This window comes from Aquarana catesbeiana, linkage group LG08, assembly GCF_042186555.1.
Source record: "Aquarana catesbeiana isolate 2022-GZ linkage group LG08, ASM4218655v1, whole genome shotgun sequence".
NCBI lineage: Eukaryota > Metazoa > Chordata > Amphibia > Anura > Ranidae > Aquarana > Aquarana catesbeiana.
The window spans coordinates 276,547,669-276,566,373 of NC_133331.1; the positions used below are offsets into that span (position 1 = coordinate 276,547,669).

The following is an 18,705-nucleotide window of genomic DNA, read 5'->3' on the forward strand; positions in this document are numbered from 1 at the left end:
GGAAAAATTTGGTGCTTAAAAATCTCCATAGGCGACGCTTAAAAAATTTCTACAGGTTACCAGTTTAGAGTTACAGAGGAGGTCTTGTGCTAGAATTGCTGCTCTCTCTAACGATCGCGGCGATACCTCCATATGTGGTTTAAACACCGTTTACATATGTGGGTGTGTTCGCTTCTGCGTGTGAGCTCGGAGGGACAGGTGCTTTAATTTTTTTTTTTCCTTATTTACTTTACTTTTTATTTTTTATTTTTACACTGTCCTTTTAAAAAAAAATGTTGATCACTTGTATTCCTATTATAAGGAATGTAAACATTCCTTGTAATAAAAATAAGCAGAACAGGGCCTCTTTAATGTGAGATCTGTGGTCAAAAAGACCTCAGCTCTCACATTTACACTTAAAAGCAGTATATTTTTTTTTTTTAAATATAATTTTTATTTGTCAATTAAGGCCTGAGGGGGGAAGTGACGTTTGATGTTGCTCTGACCCTCCAAGGGCATAGAGTCGAGTGTGGGCCATCTTGCCCTCACTCGACTTCCTGCCCATCAGGCCACCGGACCGATTGTTTCTGCCACTGCTGATCTCTCCGGTAAGCGGCGGAAATGACCGGCAAGCGGCGGGAGGGGGGGCACCTCTCCCGCCACCCATAAAAGTGATCCCATGGTTGAATCCACTGCTGGGACCACTTTTCTGTGAAAGAGGATCGTTCGCCATGAATAAATATACTGGGGTTATGGCAGCTATCTGCTGCCATAACAACGATATATAACATCAAAATAGCGACGTATGTCCACGGTGGACGGTCCGGAAGTGGTTTTTAAATTAGCCAGTGCTCTGGTTCAGTGCTGCTTTGTCTTTCAGCCTCCTGTGTATCCTGCGTTCCTGTTATCCTGTGTCCTGATTCCAGTTACTGACCCAGCTTGTCTGACTACTCTCTGAACTCCATCTGCACCAACCGTGGCTTGTGCTTGACCTCCGTTTCTGTCTGCTCCATTGGCTTCTATTGCACCGATTGGCTCCTGACCCGGCTTGTACCCAAACCACGCTATTGCTTCCCTGTACCTGATCTGTCCTGCCAGTGTATGACCCAGCTTACCTGACTCTGCTTCCTGACACATCCTGCTGTGCCTGCTGTTCTTCAGTCTGCTAGACTGCTACAAGTGCATGCCTCACCTGCCCGCTGTCGCCAGTACCAGCCTGCTTCAGTCTGCCATTCTCCAGCTACCCACCAGCTTGTTGGAGCCATCTGATGACTTCTCCTGCCCTGCTGCTAGCAAGACTTACAGGCACTGTTTTCACTCTGCACTCCTGCGCCTCCTGTCTACACTATCAGGGGCCCGAGTCAGAGGTGTAAGAGAGGCCTTCTTCATCATATCAGGCTTTGCTACCGGGTACATGATAGCAGGTTTCAGGAGTGTGCTACATATACAGTGCAGGTTTCAGGAGTGTGCTACATACATAGTGCAAGGTTCAGGAGTGCTCTGTGTATAGAGTGAAGGCTTCAGGAGTGAGCTACATACAGAGTGCAGGGTTCAGGAGTGCACCATGTACAGAGTGCAGGGTTCAGGAGGGCAGAGTTCATGAGTGTGCTACATACAAAGAACAGGGTTCAGGACTGCACTGTGCAAAGAGTGCAGCGTTCAGGAAGTAAACTGTGCAAAGAGTGCAGCGTTCAGGAGTGAGCTACATACAGAGTGCAGGATTCAAAAGTGTGCTAAGTACAGAGCATCAGGGTTTCCGGGGTTCCCTACTTACAGAGCAGGGTCCAGGAGTGCACTACAAACAGAATGCAGGGTTCAGTAGTGCACTACGTACAGAATGCAGGGTTCAGGAGTATGCTAGGTACAAAGTTCAGGATTTCAGAGTTCAGGAGTGTGCTATGTATAGAGTTCAGAGTTTAGGAGTTCTCTACGAACAGAGTCAGAGTACAGAAGTGTGCTACGTACAGAGTTCAGAGTTCAGGAGTGTACTACGTACAGAGTTCAGAGTTCAGAAGTGTACTACGTACAGAGTTCAGGAGTGTACCACATACAGAGTTCAGGAGTGTACCACATACAGAGTTCAGGAGTGTGCTACGTACAGAGCATTAGGGTTCAGGAGTGTGCTACGTACAAAAAAAAAAAACAGAGATCATTAGTGCACTACACAAAGAGTGTAAGTAAGTGAAATACTGCGCCAACCTTAAGGGGTGAGCGGCCAATACAACAATATGACTGATTGTGGTTAGAGTGGAAGTATAAAGTGTGGCGCTAGAAAGTTATAAAATATGGGACTATCAAAAAGAGGTATCACTCATCAAGAATGATATATGTAAAGACAAAGTGTGTTTCCAAGAATGCCTATATAAAGAAAATAAATATAATAAAATAATATTGGAAAGTGCCCAACATCAGTGTCATATGCTGTGAGTGCACACACTAAAAGACTATAAAGTGTCCCAGTGCTAAGGTGTGAATGTGTAATGTGATGTGAGTATACACACTATGAGGTGTCACAAATGGTAATAAAATGTGTCAAAAAACATTGTAAATTCAATAGTTTGAACAATTGAACAATATAGCATGTAAAGAGGTCCAAAGGGGGATCTTATCCAAAACCGTGCAGCTTCTTTGAGAATTCGGTTTTGGATGTTCTGAATATGCCTGACTGATCCGCCACCGTACGGTGAGTTGGGTTCACCGTTTCCGGTAAGGACATCTCCTGTCTCTCTGTGCCCCTTCGATGGTGACGGCACTCTTGGATGCACCTTTACCACCGAACATATCTTCCCTAGAGACTGTTTAATATTTGCTGAAATTATCTGCAATTTCTTGGATTCATATACCTCATAAGATCCCCCTTTGGATCTCTTTACATGCTATATTGTTCAATTGTTCAAACTATTGAATTTACAATGTTTTTTGCCACATTTTATTACCATTTGTGACACCTCATAGTGTGTATACTCACATCACATTACACATTCACACCTTAGCACTGGGACACTTTAGAGTCTTTTAGTGTGTGCACTCACATCATATGACACTGATGTTGGGCACTTTCCAATATTATTTTATTATATTTATTTTCTTTATATAGGCATTCTTGGAAACACACTTTGTCTTTACATATATCATTCTTGATGAGTGATACCTCTTTTTGATAGTCCCATATTTTATAACTTTCTAGCGCCACACTTTATACTTCCACTACACAAAGAGTGCCTGGTTCAGTAGTGACCTTCAGTAGTGAACTACGACTGCAGGGTTTAGGAGTGCACTTTGTACAGAGTTCAGGATTTTAGTGTTCAGGAGTGCGCTACACACAGAGTGCAGGGCCCAGGAGTATGCTATGTACAGAGTTCAGGATTTCTGAGTTCAGGTGGGCGCTACTTATAGAGTGCAGGGTTCAGGAATGCATTACAAACAGAGTGCAGAGTTCAGGAGTGAGCTGCGTACAGAGTGCAGGGTTTAGGAGTGAGCTGCGTACAGAGTGCAGGGTTCAGGAATGCATTACAAACAGAGTGCAGGGTTCAGGAGTGAGCTGCGTACAGAGTGCAGGGTTCAGGAGTGAGCTGCGTACAGAGTGCAGGGTTCAGGAGTGAGCTGCGTACAGAGTGCAGGGTTCAGGAGTGAGCTGCATACAGAGTGCATGGTTCAGGAATGAGCTGCAGTTCAGGGTTGCAGAGCTCAGGAATGGATATCTCACTAGCCACTTTACAACCAAAAATGTTTTCCTCTTTCCCCACAAATTGCCCACCTCCCACAGTACACCGCTTTTTTCCCACGCCTAAATCCCTCTCCTTTACAGCACTTGATATAGAACAACGCTGCAGAAGAACAGCTACAGCGTTCCTCAGTAGAGAGAGGAGAATGTAGGCTGCAGGGCTGGCACAGGCTTCAGTAGCTGCTCCAGATCAGCACAGCTTTATACATCCCCTACCCCTCCTTTGCTCTTATAGGAATGCAGAGGGAAGAGAGCGTTCAGTGCAGCCACCAAGAGAGGAGCGCCATCATTTGTAGACGCAGAAGCTGGGCTGACAGTAGTGACAGTAGTGAGCGGCACGTATTGGGCCAGTGCTGGAGGTGCCAGAAATCTGTTCTGCCACCTTCGGCTGAAAAAAAATCCCTTCTCCTACACCTTCCATTGCTACAGCAAGCAAGTGCTGTGACAGGTTCAGTAGCTTGCATTATCCCCCGCAGCACCAGAAGATAATCATTGAGGGTTGGGGTTGAGGCATTACAACTAAAATAACTATGTTGCCTGTAGCAACCAATCAAGGTTTACCTTTTGGCGATGAATCAAGGAATTAGGCTGCTTTCTTTGGGTACCGGCTCCACTTGCACACACCAGACTGCACATGCCTGCTGCCATGCGAAGGCCATAAGCCATTCATTCTCAAACTGTTGGTTGACCAGCAGTATTGTGTGAGCAGGTAGTCTTTAGTCATCGATTTTACAAAATCACATACATATCCAACTTGTTAACCAGTTGTTTTTTTTTGGACCATATGTGGCACACCTGCTCCGCCCTAGTGGCCTTCAGGCAAAAGATTTAAAGAGACCCTGTCACCAAAGCATTAATTTCAACAACAATCTATCCATAATTTTTACAATATATTGTGAAAAGTATTGGAACGCCTGCCTTTACACACACGAACTTTAATTGCATCCCAGTCTTATGCCCTGTACACACGGTCGGATTTTCCGACGGAAAATGTGTGATAGGACCTTGTTGTCGGAAATTCCGACCGTGTGTGGGCTCCATCACACATTTTCCATCGGATTTTCCGACACACAAAGTTTGAGAGCAGGCTATAAAATTTTCCGACAACAAAATCCATTGTCGGAATTTCCGATCGTGTGTACACAAATCCGACCGACAAAGTGCCACGCATGCTCAGAATAAATAAAGAGATGAAAGCTATTGGCTACTGCCCCGTTTATAGTCCCGACATACGTGTTTTACGTCACCGCGTTCAGAATGATCGGATTTTCCGACAACTTTGTGTAATCGTGTGTATGCAAGACAAGTTTGAGCCAACATCCGTCGGAAAAAATCCTAGGATTTTGTTTTCGGAATGTCCGACCAATGTCCGACCGTGTGTACGGGGCATTAGTCTGTTGGGTTCAATATTGAGTTGGCCCAACCTTTGCAGCTATAACAGCTTCAGCTATTCTGGGAAGGCTGTCCACAAGGTTTAGCAGTGTGTCTATGGGAATGTTTGACCATTCTTCCAGAAGCGCATTTCGTTTACTGCTAAGTGTTTATGGATTGTCTTCACAACTTTTTATTAATTACCTTATTTATACACCCTGTTTAGCAGCTGGGTGTGGTTGCGTTTCACTATCTTTATCTTTTGTTATACATTTTTGTGGGAACACATTGTGTGTTAAGTAGCAACCATTCACAAGGTTTATACACATATAGTAGCGCAGAAGTATTTCTAGTTTTTACCCCCACAACCTAATGCTGCCACCACCATGTTTCACGGTGGGGATGGTGTGTTCAAGATGATGTGTAGTGTTAGTTTTCCGCCACACATAGCGTTTTTCTTTTAGGCCAAAAAGTTCCATTTTGGTCTCATCTGACCAGAGCACCTTCTTCCACATGTTTGCTGTGTCCCCACATGGCTTCTCGCAAACTGCAAACGGGACTTCTTATGGCTTTCTTTCAACAATGGTTTTCTTCTTTCCACTCTTCCATAAAGGCCAGATTTGTGGAGAACAGGACTAATAGTTGTCCTGTGGACAGATTCTCCCACCTGAGTTGTGGATCTCTGCAGCTCCTCCAGAGTTACCATGGGTCTCTTGGCTGCTTCTCTGATTAATGCTCTCCTTGCCCGGCCTGTCAGTTTAGGTGGACGGCCATGTCTTGGTAGGTTTGCAGTTGTGCCATACTCTCTATTTTTGGATGATGGATTGAACAGAGCTCCGTGAGATGTTCAAAGCTTGGGATATTTTTTTTATAACCTAACCCTGCTTTAAACTTCTATGCAACTTTATCTCTGACCTGTCTGGTGTGTTCCTTGGCCTTCATAATGCTGTTTGTTCACTAAGGTTCTTTAACAAACCTCTGAGGACTTCACAGAACAGCTGTGTTTATACTGAGATTAAATTACACACAGGTGGACTCTATTTATTAATTAGGTGACTTCTGGAGGCAATTGGTTCCTCTAGATTTTAGGGGTATCAGAGTAAAGGGGGCTGAATACAAATGCACGCCATACTTTTCAGATATTTATTTGTAAAAAAATTTTGAAAACCATTTATCATTTCCCTACCACTTCACAATTATGTGCCACTTTGCGTTGGTCTATCACATAAAAATCCAATAAAATACATTTATGTTTTTGGTTGGAACATGGCAAAATGTGGAAAAAAGTGGTCTGAAAAGGCAGGTTAAACCGGAAGTGGCATCATGGGTAGGATGGAATACATTTGACCATTTGGCTTTTGGAGCGGACATAGAGCACTTCACACTGAGGCGGTTTTCAGGTGTTTTAGAGCTAGAAATAATGTAAAGCTCCTCCTATTCATTTCAGTGTGACTTTTCACAATGGGGCAGTGCGCTTGCGGGACGTTAGGAAAAGTCCTGCAAGCATCATCTTTGAGGCGGTTTGGGAGCGCTGTATTTAGAAATGAATGGACAGCGATTCCGAAGCGCCGCAACACAGGCGCTTTTAACCCCTTCTTTGGGGTTAAAAGCTCCCCGCTAGCGGCCGAAAAGCGCAGCTTAAACAGTAGTAACGCGTCGCTAAAACGAGCGCCGCTTTTGCACTAACATGGCCCCAGTGTGATAGGGGTCTTATTGTTATGCAGTTCTTATCAAATGCTCCAACCAAGCAACGACTCCAGTTTTGCAACACAGATATATATGAAATGTTTTCTTTTGCAAGCGATACTTTGAGGTGCGATTTGCATTCATACAAAATAAATGGGTGCAAATCACACTGCAAAAAATTGCATGTGATTTGAACAGGAATGCAGTGCGATTACTGTCCAAAAGTTTCCTGCACCGCTCCTCTGTGAATTCAGGCTTGTCATAGTGAAGTTCACACAGAAGCGGTGCAGGAAACCTCCCTCCCACCAGTTTCGGCTCCCATCCGGCTATGAACATCTACAGCTCCTCCCATGTCTTTGTTCCTCACATCTCCAGCGGCTTTCTCCCTCAGCCTCCAGCAGTTTGAGCCATCTCTTTGCAGTGCTGACAGTACAGACAACAGGGATTCTAATTGGTCAGCACCATCACATGGATGGCACTGACTTATCAGAAGCCGTTTAGCTCATACTGTCAGGGAGACAGGATAGGAGAGAAAGCCCCGGGGACCCCAGACCAGTGAAACGGCTTTTTGGTGCCTGACAGTGGGGAATCGCAGCAATCTGGTACAGCGGGACTGGGGTCCAGTGGATGGCTCGAACCACTGGAGGCTGGGGGGAGAAAGCCACTGGAAATGCGGGGAACAAAGCCATGGAAGAGGCAAGAGAAGCCCAAGCCGCAGCTACAGATGTCCACAGTCAGATCAGGAGCTGGTGGAATCCGTCATGCAGGGAGATTTCCCCGCTCCTGTGTGAACTCGGGCTCAAAATCACCATGACAAGCCTGGGTTCACACAGGTCCGGTGCGGCAAACCGCATGCAATTCAGACAGGAATCGCACGGCGTTCTTGTTGAAATGGCATGCGGTTATTTGCAGTGCGATTTGCGCCTATTCATTTTGTACAGATGCAAATCACACCGCAAAGTATCGGTACATGGTATCAGTACTTGATCAAAAGTATCGGTACTTGTACTGGCTGAAAAAAGGGTATCGCTACATGCAAGTGCATCCTGCCTAGGAAAGCCCCTCCTCCAAACTGACAAATGTGCTAACGAAGTTGCCAAGGCGGTCTGAAAGGGCTGGCTAAACAGGAAGTAGATCTAACAGGAAGTGGCATTTTGGGTAGGAGGGAATACGCTTGACCATTTGGCTTTTGGAGTGGACATAGAGCTGACCAGGAGATGAAAAGACAAGCTGTCCTTACCAAATGAGCTGACCAAGCAACTTCATTTTGGCCAATAAGAGAAGCATGGATCAACCTTTTGAGCATTCTACTTATTGAAATACATGTACACATTTTTGTTAGAAGGGCTTGATCGTTTTTGTTGACTGCATATGCAGGTGTGGCTAGATTTGCTATATCGTTTATAAACATTACCCTATTCAACCCTTTGTAGAGGTTTATAATTCTTTATTAGATAAAGATACTTCTTTTCATGTGTAAATGCCTATGCTTTCTTGAAGATTGCTGTACAGCCTGAGACAAATACTGTATTTCACAAAGTAAAAACAGAAAGAGAGAGTGGGAGGGATGGAGATAAGGTGAGAGAGAGATATCGGCAGAAAAAGGGCAAAGAAGACACACATTCATATGAAAAAAAAGACATATTAGATTCCTTCCTATATATATATATGGATTAAACTCTGACACGCTTATACAGGAACCTCTTCTCCCTTGTGCGAATTTAGGTGGGAGTTAAGGTAGGACTTCCTTGAAAACCGTTTCCCACATTCAGAACATGAAAACGGACGATCGCCCGTGTGAATTCTCTCATGTCTGACCAGAGCTGACTTATGGGTAAAACATTTCCCACACTCTAAACAAGAATATGGCTTCTCTCCCATGTGAGTTCTCTGGTGTCCAATTAGATGCGACCTACAAGAGAAGCCTCTCCCACATTCAGGACATGAATACGGGTGGTCACCGGTGTGGACTCTCTGGTGCTGGACCAGATTCGATCTATTGGTAAAACCTCTCCCGCATTCAGAGCACGAATATGGTCTGTCACTCGTGTGGATTCTCTTGTGTCTAGCAAGATCTGGACCATCTGTGAAACATTTCCCACATTCGGAACACAAATACGGCTTCTCCCCCGAGTGAATTCTCTGGTGTCTCACCAGAAGTCTCCTCCATGAAAAACACTTCCCGCATTCAGAACATGAGTAAGGCTTCTCCTCCTTGTGAGTCCTCTGATGCGAAAGAAGGTAACCCTTCTGGGAAAAACTTTCCCCACAGTCAGAACAGGAAAACGGCTTCTCGATTGTGTGCGTTTTTTCATGTGTAGAGAGGTTGGACCTGTCCGTAAAACACTTGCCACAATGAGAACATGAATACGGCTTCTCCCCAGTGTGAACTCTCGCGTGTGTAATCAGAGAGGACTTCCAAGAGAAACATTTCCCACATTCAGAACAGGAAAATGGCTTCTCCCGTGTGTGAGTCCTTTGATGTTCAATAAGTTTGGTTCTCACAGTAAAACATTTGTTACAGTCAGAGCACAGAAATAATCCACCTCCAGGAAGACTCTCCCTGTAAGTAGATGAATCAAAAGAGAGATCTCCAGGGTGAACTTCTGGATGAAGCTTTTGAGAAACAGGGTTTTCTCCTGAAGAATTGGGTGTGGTGTCATTGTTATTTGTCTCACTATTTGGAGTGACAACAGGACATTTCCGCAAGTTAGTCCTAATGTATCGCCCATCTGGAGGAAAGGTACAGAATAGAATTGCTTTTAATAAAAGACTACAGTTGAAAGAAAGGACAAGATTTTGAAATCGAAGAGTTGTTGGCTTAAAAGAAAGGGAACAAGCTTAGCAGCGTATGTTAACGATGTTAAATGTGCAAATTGGATCAACAACCGATGTAGGTGCTGTAGAAATTATGTACGTTAGTGAATTGTTCACTCGAGATTTGTGTAGTACTGTACATGGGTGCGAAGCCCATTTCAATCTGTAAATGTAACATACTTATCTATGTCTGTACTATGCCTGTTTCTGATAAAAAGATAGAACAAGAAAAAATTATGTAAGGTGTAAGACGCTGTTCAAGACCGAACCTGGTGCTCTGTGACCAAGCCCCTATGGTCGGGGCGAAACGCATCAGTAGGCGTGGCCGGAGCAGCACTGGCTGAGGCCACAAAATCTAACATATTTTATGAGCACCAGGTTCGGTCCCATATCCTGGATACGGGTAGGAAAATATTACAGCCTCTGTTTGGAGTGGCGCTTAAGCTCTTCATTAATACAGATAAAAATTATGTGTTTCTCGGCTTAATCATTACATCTTCTGCAGTAGCTCTAATAGTTTACATGTCGTATTAGAAAAAAGTTTAAAAAAGCCATTCTGAGGATTTTGGATCTCACAAAAACTGGTTTGACTTATACAGTTCTAAGACAGTACGACTATCCAAGCTACAAGAAACAAAAATGAAAGCCCACCTCCAGGCTAAATGTATATATTTTAAATAGGAGCCTCTGGTGTTAAAAAAAACAGCTCAAGCTACAAAACTTTCCTTCAGTCCTAAGCTGTCCCCAACATTACCACTTCCTATCCCAAGATATGCTCTTGTGGGTTGAATGATGCTAATAGATTGAGCGCATACTGTGAGTGCAGGGCATCTGAGGGGCAGTCATCACAGAGCCCTTCATTCACAGTGAACTGTGCAGAGAACGACCCTAGCATCACAAAGTCATTACAGCTCTCTCCATTAGTAAGGCGCCTTTCACACTGGGGCGGTTTGCAGGCGCTATTGCGCTAATAATAGCGCCTGCAAACTGACCCGAAAGTGCCGCTGCTTTGTCTCCAGTGTGAAAGCCCCGAGGGCTTTCACACTGGAGCGGTGCGCTAGCAGGACGGTAAAAAAAGTCCTGCTAGCAGCATCTTCGGAGCGTTGAAGGAGCGGAGTGTATACCGCTCCTTCATCGCTCCTGCCCATTGAAATCAATGGGACAGCGCGGCTATACCGCCGGCAAAGCGCCTCTGCAGAGGCGCTTTGCGGTGGTTTTTAACCCTTTCTCGGCCGCTAGCGGGGGGGTAAAACCACCCCCTCGCTAGCGAGCGAATACCGACGGTAAAGCGCCGCTTACAATAGCGGCGCTTTACCGCCGATGCCGCCCCGCCCCAGTGTGAAAGGGCCGTAAGGGCTGCAGAGACCTCAGAGAAGGTGAGTATTAAAAACAACAAACAAGAAAAAAAAAAAACAAACAAAAAAAATACTACCAGTTGGGGGCCACAATGGGGAATGTGGACAGATAGATAGCTAGAGGTAAACTCCATAAAGGTAAGACTAGAATCGGCCATACATGGATCAAAATTTAGCTGGTTCAGCAGGGACCGGACGAATTTCGATCCATGTATGGGCAGGCTGATTGTACCTAAGTCGATCCATCAATCAACTTGGGTACAGCCAGCCTGCTGGATTTTTGTACATGTGAGTGCTTGTTAGAGTGATGATCACTGTAACAGCAATAATTAGAACTGTCATGAACGGCTTTCATTCATGACTCATTGTTTACTATTGGGATGCTGTGAGTGGCCACAGCTATCACATGGTACAAGGTGTTGTGATTGGCCCGGGTACCATGTGATCACTGGTGACAAATCACAGATCCCACACAGTAGTAAACCATGATATCAGGAATGGATTCCTTTCATGACTGTTGTTTACTATGTGACATGTGATCGGCCTAGCGATCACGTGGTATCTGGGCCGCTCACAGCAGCCCGATACCAAGCACCTGGTGGACACAGCCTTCACAGATAGCGCTGCTGTGCACTCCAGGGGGCACTCCAGTGCTCGTGAGCGAGGCGATGTACGGGTATGTTGCTGTGCCTGTTCAAGCCGCTGGCCTGCAGTAAAATTACTGTTGGCCGGTCGGCAAGTGATTAAGATCTAGCTGTTCTCAAGCAAGTTTACTTTTAGACTTCTCCAGCAACATGAATTGCGGCAGTCGAATGTTCATGTGCAGAACAGAGAGGGGCCAGGAGCTGAACCCTCCTGACATCACTTAGTTTGGAAGGGAACCATGATTGGACAGTTTTTTTTTTTTTCCCTTGAGAGCAGTTAACATATATGAGTTAATTGGCCAATCCAGTCATTAACAGCATCGGCCATTTTACATCTATGGCCATACTGGAGATAGAACAAAAAGAATCTGAGAATCATTCCCATATTTCATATTCATTGCTCACCTCTGCTGATCTCTGGAGAGATTTCCTCCTTACACGGTTCATCTTTCCTCACATACATTTCAGCCGTTTCCTCTTTCATTTCATCGATAATTACATTTTCATCCTGTGTAACACATAACAAGCCAAATCAGCTATGATGAAACAGAACATCACCGTTGGGTTAGGCCAACTAAATCTGTTCATACATCAGAAGACTCTAAGGACAGGTCTACCACCTAAAACAGGATTTTTCAATCAGGGTTTCCCCGAAAATAAGCCCTACCCTACAAATAAGACCTACAAGGACTTTAACTAGGGCTTATTTGGGGGGTAGGGCTTATATTGCAGCCATCACCGACAATCACGCTAGGTCTTATTTTCGGGGAAACAGGGTATCTGTAAGGGGGGAATTCATCCCAATGACCACAAGAGTAATGGACATTCTTCCCACTGACCATCACACTAATGTATCATGGGTTGTAGATACAGTCATTATTGGAAAGCTATTTCAAGGGTTCCTCTCTGTGTTGCAAAGGTTGGGAAAAGTTGACCTAGAAGTTAGTTGAAGTACTAATTTGGACATAGATATATTTTGCTGCATGTACATCCACCTCAGAGCTGCGTGCAGGCTGCCCATAGTAGTGGATGCAGTAGCAGCGGCTGCATGGACACAATCGCATGTCAAAATTTGACATGCAGGTGGGAACGGATGCACAGATCCAAACGCACAGTGTCTGCCTGCAGTCAGATTTTGAGCCACATCTAAGGGGCTGCACACAGTTCCGTGGTGAATGCACACACTGCAGAAAGTGGCTCAGCATGGAGGTTGGGTCTCAGCGCCCATCTGAATGAGCCAGAAAGCACTAATGAGATTTACATTGGAAATTGGCTTAATTCTGCAATGCTCTCTGCAAATTTCCCCCACTGTACATTCATAAAGGACCTTTAGTTCCAACTACCTGATCATCCTGTGGGATCTCCTGATGTTCCCGTGTGGAATCCTGAGAATAAAGGGGACGGGGACATCTCTCTGGTGTATTTCTGTTACAAGATCCATCTGCAGAAAATATACATTTAGTCACATAAAACAACAGCTAAAAAGTTCTATAATACGTATTTGAACCTTAAAGTGGACCTTCCCTCCCAAAAATGACTTTTCCTTCCTGCTCTAAATCCCCATTTTTTTTTTTTTTTACAATTTTTCTACTTCTGCCCAGCCTCCTGACATATCCCCATCACAAATCCCAGGAGGCTGCAGGAGCAGAGCCGCATAAGGGTTGAATTACTAAAACTGGATTGTGCAAAATCTGGTTGAACAATCTGAAGTTAGAAGCTGATTGACTGCCATGCACAGCTGCACCAAGGTTTGCACTCTCCAGTTTTAGTAAATCAAGTTCACAATGGGTAGACAAGGTTGTGCATCATCAGAGGCCATATGCAATAACATGGAAGAGACAGCCAGCTCCTGGTGACTTCAGAGAAGAGATGGTGATGCAGGACCTAGGCTTTCGCAGCAGCAGAGCAGCTGACTGTAGTAGGGTAACCCTGGATTTGAAGGGCAGGTGGGTATGGGAATTAAGGACAACTCTGCATATCTGCTAAGAATGGGGAAAAGCAAACAACAGAGGTTGGGGGTGAAGTTCCTCTTTAAGAATACATGGTGTTGTGGCCTGGCTGGACCTTGCGGGAAAGCCCCCATCTCTACCCCCCCCCTTTTCTTTCTCCCCCTTCTCTCTTATCCCCAGGCAAGTATTTTCTGCTGCTCTTTCCACACTTTGTCTCCTCCATCTACTCTTCCCCACTCATCCTCTTCTCTCTTCCCTCCCCATTTTGATGCTTTCGTGAATAATGGCAGATTTTTACCCCCCCATTTTTTTTTTTTTTTTACACCACATATTAAGGTGCTGGCTATCAATGGCAAAGAGTATCCTTCATTGACCGTTGCACTACATTGTTCTCTCTCTGGCTCTTATGTTCATGTACATTGTTTGGTAGTAATTTCGGTCTTCATTGATGTATACAACTGTGAAAAACCAATAAAACTCTTTGTAAAACAAGAATACAAACTGATAAGGGTTAAAGCCTAATGCCTTGTACACGCGAGCAGTTTTGCCATTGGAATAAACTCCAAAGGTTTCCCTGACGGAACTCCAACGGAATTCCGCTCAAGCGGCCTTGCCTACACACGGTAACACCAAAGTCCGACCGTCCAGAACGCAGTGACGTACAACACGTACGACGGGACTGGGAAAGGGAAGAGAAATAGCCAGTAGCCAATAGCATCCATCTTGTACTTGCTTCAGAGCATGTGTCGTTTTTGATCCGTCGGAAGAGCATACAGACGAGCGGGAATTCCCGATTCCCGATAGGAATTGGTTCCGTTGGAAATATTTAGAACATGTTCCACTTCTAGGTCCGTCAGAATTTTCGAAAAAAAAAGTCCGATGAGGCATACACATGATTGGAATAGACGATGAAAAGCTTCCGTCTGACTTTTTCTGTCGGACATTCCGCTTGTGTGTACGCAGCATAAGTGTAGCTAAATTTGAAAACAGGGTAATAGAACTAAGGGGCTCTCGTCAGGAGAGCCCATCTCTGCCTGCCCTTTCATAGAAGCCTACAGCTTCTATGAATCAAACAGGATGTCTAAATGGAGGGTAACTTCTATAAAAGGTGGAGATGAACAAAAAGGGCAGACATAGTCAGGCTCTCTTGATGCCCATGACAGCCCCTTAGTTGTATTAACCTCTGCAACACTGGAAGATTATGAAGCAGAATCAGCACAAGAGACTCATCCTACTGACTGCGAGTTATGTCCCTTGTGCCGATATTTCATTTCCTAAGTTAGCTATCCTTAGTGGTTATTAGGTGAGAGAGATCAGCCATCCCAAGACAGGCTAAGGTCTATGGCACCCTGAAGGGCAGAATAACCATTTCCACTAACAGGGTGTGTTTATCAACCTGAAATATACAACCACGAGTAGACACAAATAATGAATAAAACATTCAATGAACAAAGCCTCTGGAAAATAAAAAAATCTGTTCTGGTTTTAGTGTTTATTACTCACCTGTGCTGATCTCCATAGGAATTTCTTCCTCTTTAATCCTCATATGTTCTTCTTCCTCCTCCTCAGCTTTGACGTCTCTCTGAGTCTCTCTGATGTCCCCGGGGTCTGTGAATAAAGATGAGAGTGAAGCCCCCTGTACTGAGATGTATGAGAGACCCCAGAGAGTGTGTGTGGGGGGAGACTGGTCACGTCTCTTGGCTGGTAACACACAATGACATGATGTGAGGAGGAGAGCCGAAGTCTAATAGAGGCTGATGTCTCCTGACTCCCCCACTGGGCACATACTGTCTCCTCATTACTGTCTACTGACAGAGGAGGGGGGGGGGGTGGAGAAGAGATTGTTGTAGTGACTGAACAAGGAGAATCTGGGAATCTTTTCTGGATTGAGACTGTATTCACACCTGAGGGACGCAACACGTTTGGCGTCAAAGTAGCTTTTCTGAGTTTAGTGTTTATTACTTACCAATGGTGATATATGGAGAAATTTCCTCTTCTTCCTTTTTAATTACTTGTAGTTCTGCCTGTTTACTTTTGACCTCTGTCTGAGTGGCTCTGGTGCCTGTAAATAAAGATGAGAGTGAAGCCCCCTGTACTGAGATGTATGAGAGACCCCAGAGAGTGTGTGTGGGGGGAGACTGGTCACATCTCTTGGCTGGTAACACACAATGACATGATGTGAGGAGGAGAGCCGGAGTCTAATAGAGGCTGATGTCTCCTGACTCCCCCACTGGGCACATACTGTCTCCCCATTACTGTCTACTGACAGAGGAGGGGGGAGAAGAAGAGATTGTTGTAGTGACTGAACAAGGAGAATCTGGGACTCTTCTCTGGATTTAGTGTTTATTACTCACCTGTGCTGATCTCTGGAGGATCTTCCTCCTCTTTACATGGATCATCACCCATCACATACTGCTCCTCAGCTTCCTCTTTAACGAGATCTTCATTCTTACAAATACAAAATAGGCACTACACTTAGTATGTAAAATCTGCAAAATAAAATGTATAAACAATACATAGCATTGTTAAGACTTTAAGTTCCATCTACCTGATCCTCCTGAGGGATCTCCTGATGTTCCTGTGTGGAGTCCCGGGAATACAGAGGACGGGGACATCTCTCTGGGGGATTTCTGTTACTGGATCCATCTGTAGGAAACACACACACTGACTGAATACATTGTTTCTATGTCTTTATATCAGAGGATGTGTGTATCTAGGGGGATCCTCAATACTCGTCTTCTCTCCAAGAAATGAAAGTCTCCTCTTACCCGGTGATGTGAGGGGCGGCCGGTTCTCCATCATGACGTCCTTCTACAGATCCTTGTGTCCTTCTATATACTCCTTCTCCTCTGTAAGTACTTGGAAAAATGCTGCTTTGTAAGGTCGACACAGCAATAAATCTATAATATGAAAATAATATTTAAAATGATGCAGTTCTGCGTAGACTTTGGTCTTTAGGGAGATGGTTTATTTATTTCCTGATTTATGTAGCTCAGTGCCAGATACCACAGCATACTCTAGTGGAATCCATGCCTCGACCGGTCAGGGTTGTTTTGGTGGCAAAAGAGGGACCTACTCAGTTGGGTGGTCATAAAGTCATGGCTGATTGGTGTAAGTAACATCTTTTCAGCAAATACCTCCCTACCACCATCAGTCCTGGTCACAGCAGAGCCCTCATCTAATGTTCTACACATCAGAGGACTTGCAGGAAGATGATGATGTGTGGAGGTGACATGATCCCCCTCATCCAGTCCACACACAGTGCTGGGACCCCCTTCTCTCATAATATGAAGACATTATTACCTCCTCCTCACTGGACACACATTCTTCCACACATCCCCTGCAGAAGGATTCTTTGAATCATAATAAGTACTCAGTACTCCCTTTCAGGGCTACAACAAAATGGCTGCACCCCTCCCACTCTGAGGACACTTCCTAGTCTCACACGGACGACAGCCCTCTAGTGGTGACCCTGACTTCTGTCGCTGCCTAGACTCTGAATGATTGTCCAATCGCACCATTAGACGTCACTGTGGCAACCAGCTAGGCAGCCGTGGAACGCAAATAGCGGAAGTGATAGAGCCACAGAGCGGAAGTGATTGGAGATGAGATAAGAAGGGAGGATACAGGCAGCTGCTGAGTTGGTGAGGGGTGTATATGTACCCAGCCCGAGCTAGAATATCCATACAAGCCATTTATCTATGGAAGAAATGAGGAGTAGCACATTATCCATGCTTATTTCGTATTAAGAAGTTGTAAAAAGTTTGAGTATAACCTTTTCCCTGGTAGAACTGTTTTTGCATATAAAGAAAACTCATTTTACCCCTGAAGATTATCTAAAACCTCTAAACATGTTATCTTTTCTGAAAGCAGAGACCCTAGCCACTTGAAGACCAGGCCCTTTTTCTGGCATTTGCTGTTTACAAGGAAAAATCCCTATTCATATTGCTCGAAAATTACTTAGAACCCCCAAACATTAAATATATATATTTTTAGCAGAGATCCTAGAGAATAAGATGGTGGTTGCTGCAATATTGTAAGTCACACTGTATTTGCGCTGCTGTCTTTCAAAAGCAATTTTTTTGGGAAAAAAATACACTTTAATCAATAAATAAAAAAAAAAAAAAAAAAAAGCAAAATCGTAAAGTTAGCCCAATTTATTTCTATAATGTGAAAGATTATGTTACGCTGACCAAATAGATACCTAACGTGTCACACTTTAACTACTTAAGGACCAAGCCTCTTTTTGAGATTTGTTGTTTACAAGTTAAAAACATTTTTTTTATGCTAGAAAATTACTTAAAACCCCTAAACATTATACATTTTTTTTCTAACACCCTAGAGAATAAAATGGCGGTTGTTGCAATACTTTCTGTCACACCGTGTTTGCGCAGCAGTCTTACAAACCCACTTTTTTTGGGCAAAAATGCACTTTTTTGAATTAAAAAATAAGACAACAGTAAAGTTAGCCCAATTTTTTTGATATTGTGAAAGATAATGTTACGCCGAGTAAATTGATACCCAACATGTCACACTTCAAAAATTGCGCCCGCTCGTGGAATGGCGACAAACTTTTACCCTTAAAAATCTCCATAGGCGATGTTTAAAAAATTCTACAGGTTGCATGTTTTGAGTTATAGAGGAGGTCTAGGGCAATACCTCACATGTGTGGTTTGAACACCGTTTTCATATGCGGGCGCTACTCATGTATGCGTTCTGCACGTGAGCTCCGCGGGACGGGGCACATTTACATTTTTTTTTTTTCTTATTTATTTTACCTTTTATTTTTTTATTTTTACACTGTTTTTTTTTTTTTAAATGGTGTTACTTTTATTTCTATTACAAGGAATGTAAACATCCCTTGTAATAGAAAAAAAACATGGACAGGTCCTCTTAAATATGAGATCTGGGGGTCAAAAAGACTTCAGATCTCATACTTACACTAAAATGCAATAAAAAATAAAAAAATTTGTCATTTGAAAAAAAAAAAATATGGCCCTTTAAGAGCTATGGGCGGAAGTGAGGTTTTGACGTCGCTTCCGCCCAGCAATGGTATGGAGACAGGTGGGGGCCATCTTCCCCTCACTCGTCTCCATGCCACTGATGTGAGAGGATCCGATCGCCTCCGCCGCTGCCAACGGCTCCGGTAAGCGGCAGAGGGCACCGGAGCGCGGCGGGAG

At 44.3% G+C, this 18,705-nt stretch overlaps 1 protein-coding gene across 1 annotated transcript in view; it reads right to left on the minus strand.

Moving 5' to 3' along the window:
• Positions 1 to 16,984, minus strand: part of LOC141106745 (uncharacterized) — a 75,152-nt gene extending 58,168 nt beyond the window's left edge. Inside the window, exons 1-8 of the mRNA XM_073597673.1 lie at positions 16,829 to 16,984; positions 16,294 to 16,425; positions 16,074 to 16,171; positions 15,880 to 15,994; positions 15,492 to 15,587; positions 15,029 to 15,133; positions 12,920 to 13,017; positions 11,982 to 12,084 (exon numbers count right to left, since the gene is read on the minus strand). Of these exons, the coding sequence (XP_073453774.1) occupies positions 11,982 to 12,084; positions 12,920 to 13,017; positions 15,029 to 15,133; positions 15,492 to 15,587; positions 15,880 to 15,994; positions 16,074 to 16,171; positions 16,294 to 16,327 (649 nt within the window). The 5' untranslated portion in view covers positions 16,328 to 16,425; positions 16,829 to 16,984. The remainder of the gene's footprint in view (positions 1 to 11,981; positions 12,085 to 12,919; positions 13,018 to 15,028; positions 15,134 to 15,491; positions 15,588 to 15,879; positions 15,995 to 16,073; positions 16,172 to 16,293; positions 16,426 to 16,828) is intronic.
• Positions 16,985 to 18,705: the final 1,721 nt, after the last annotated feature.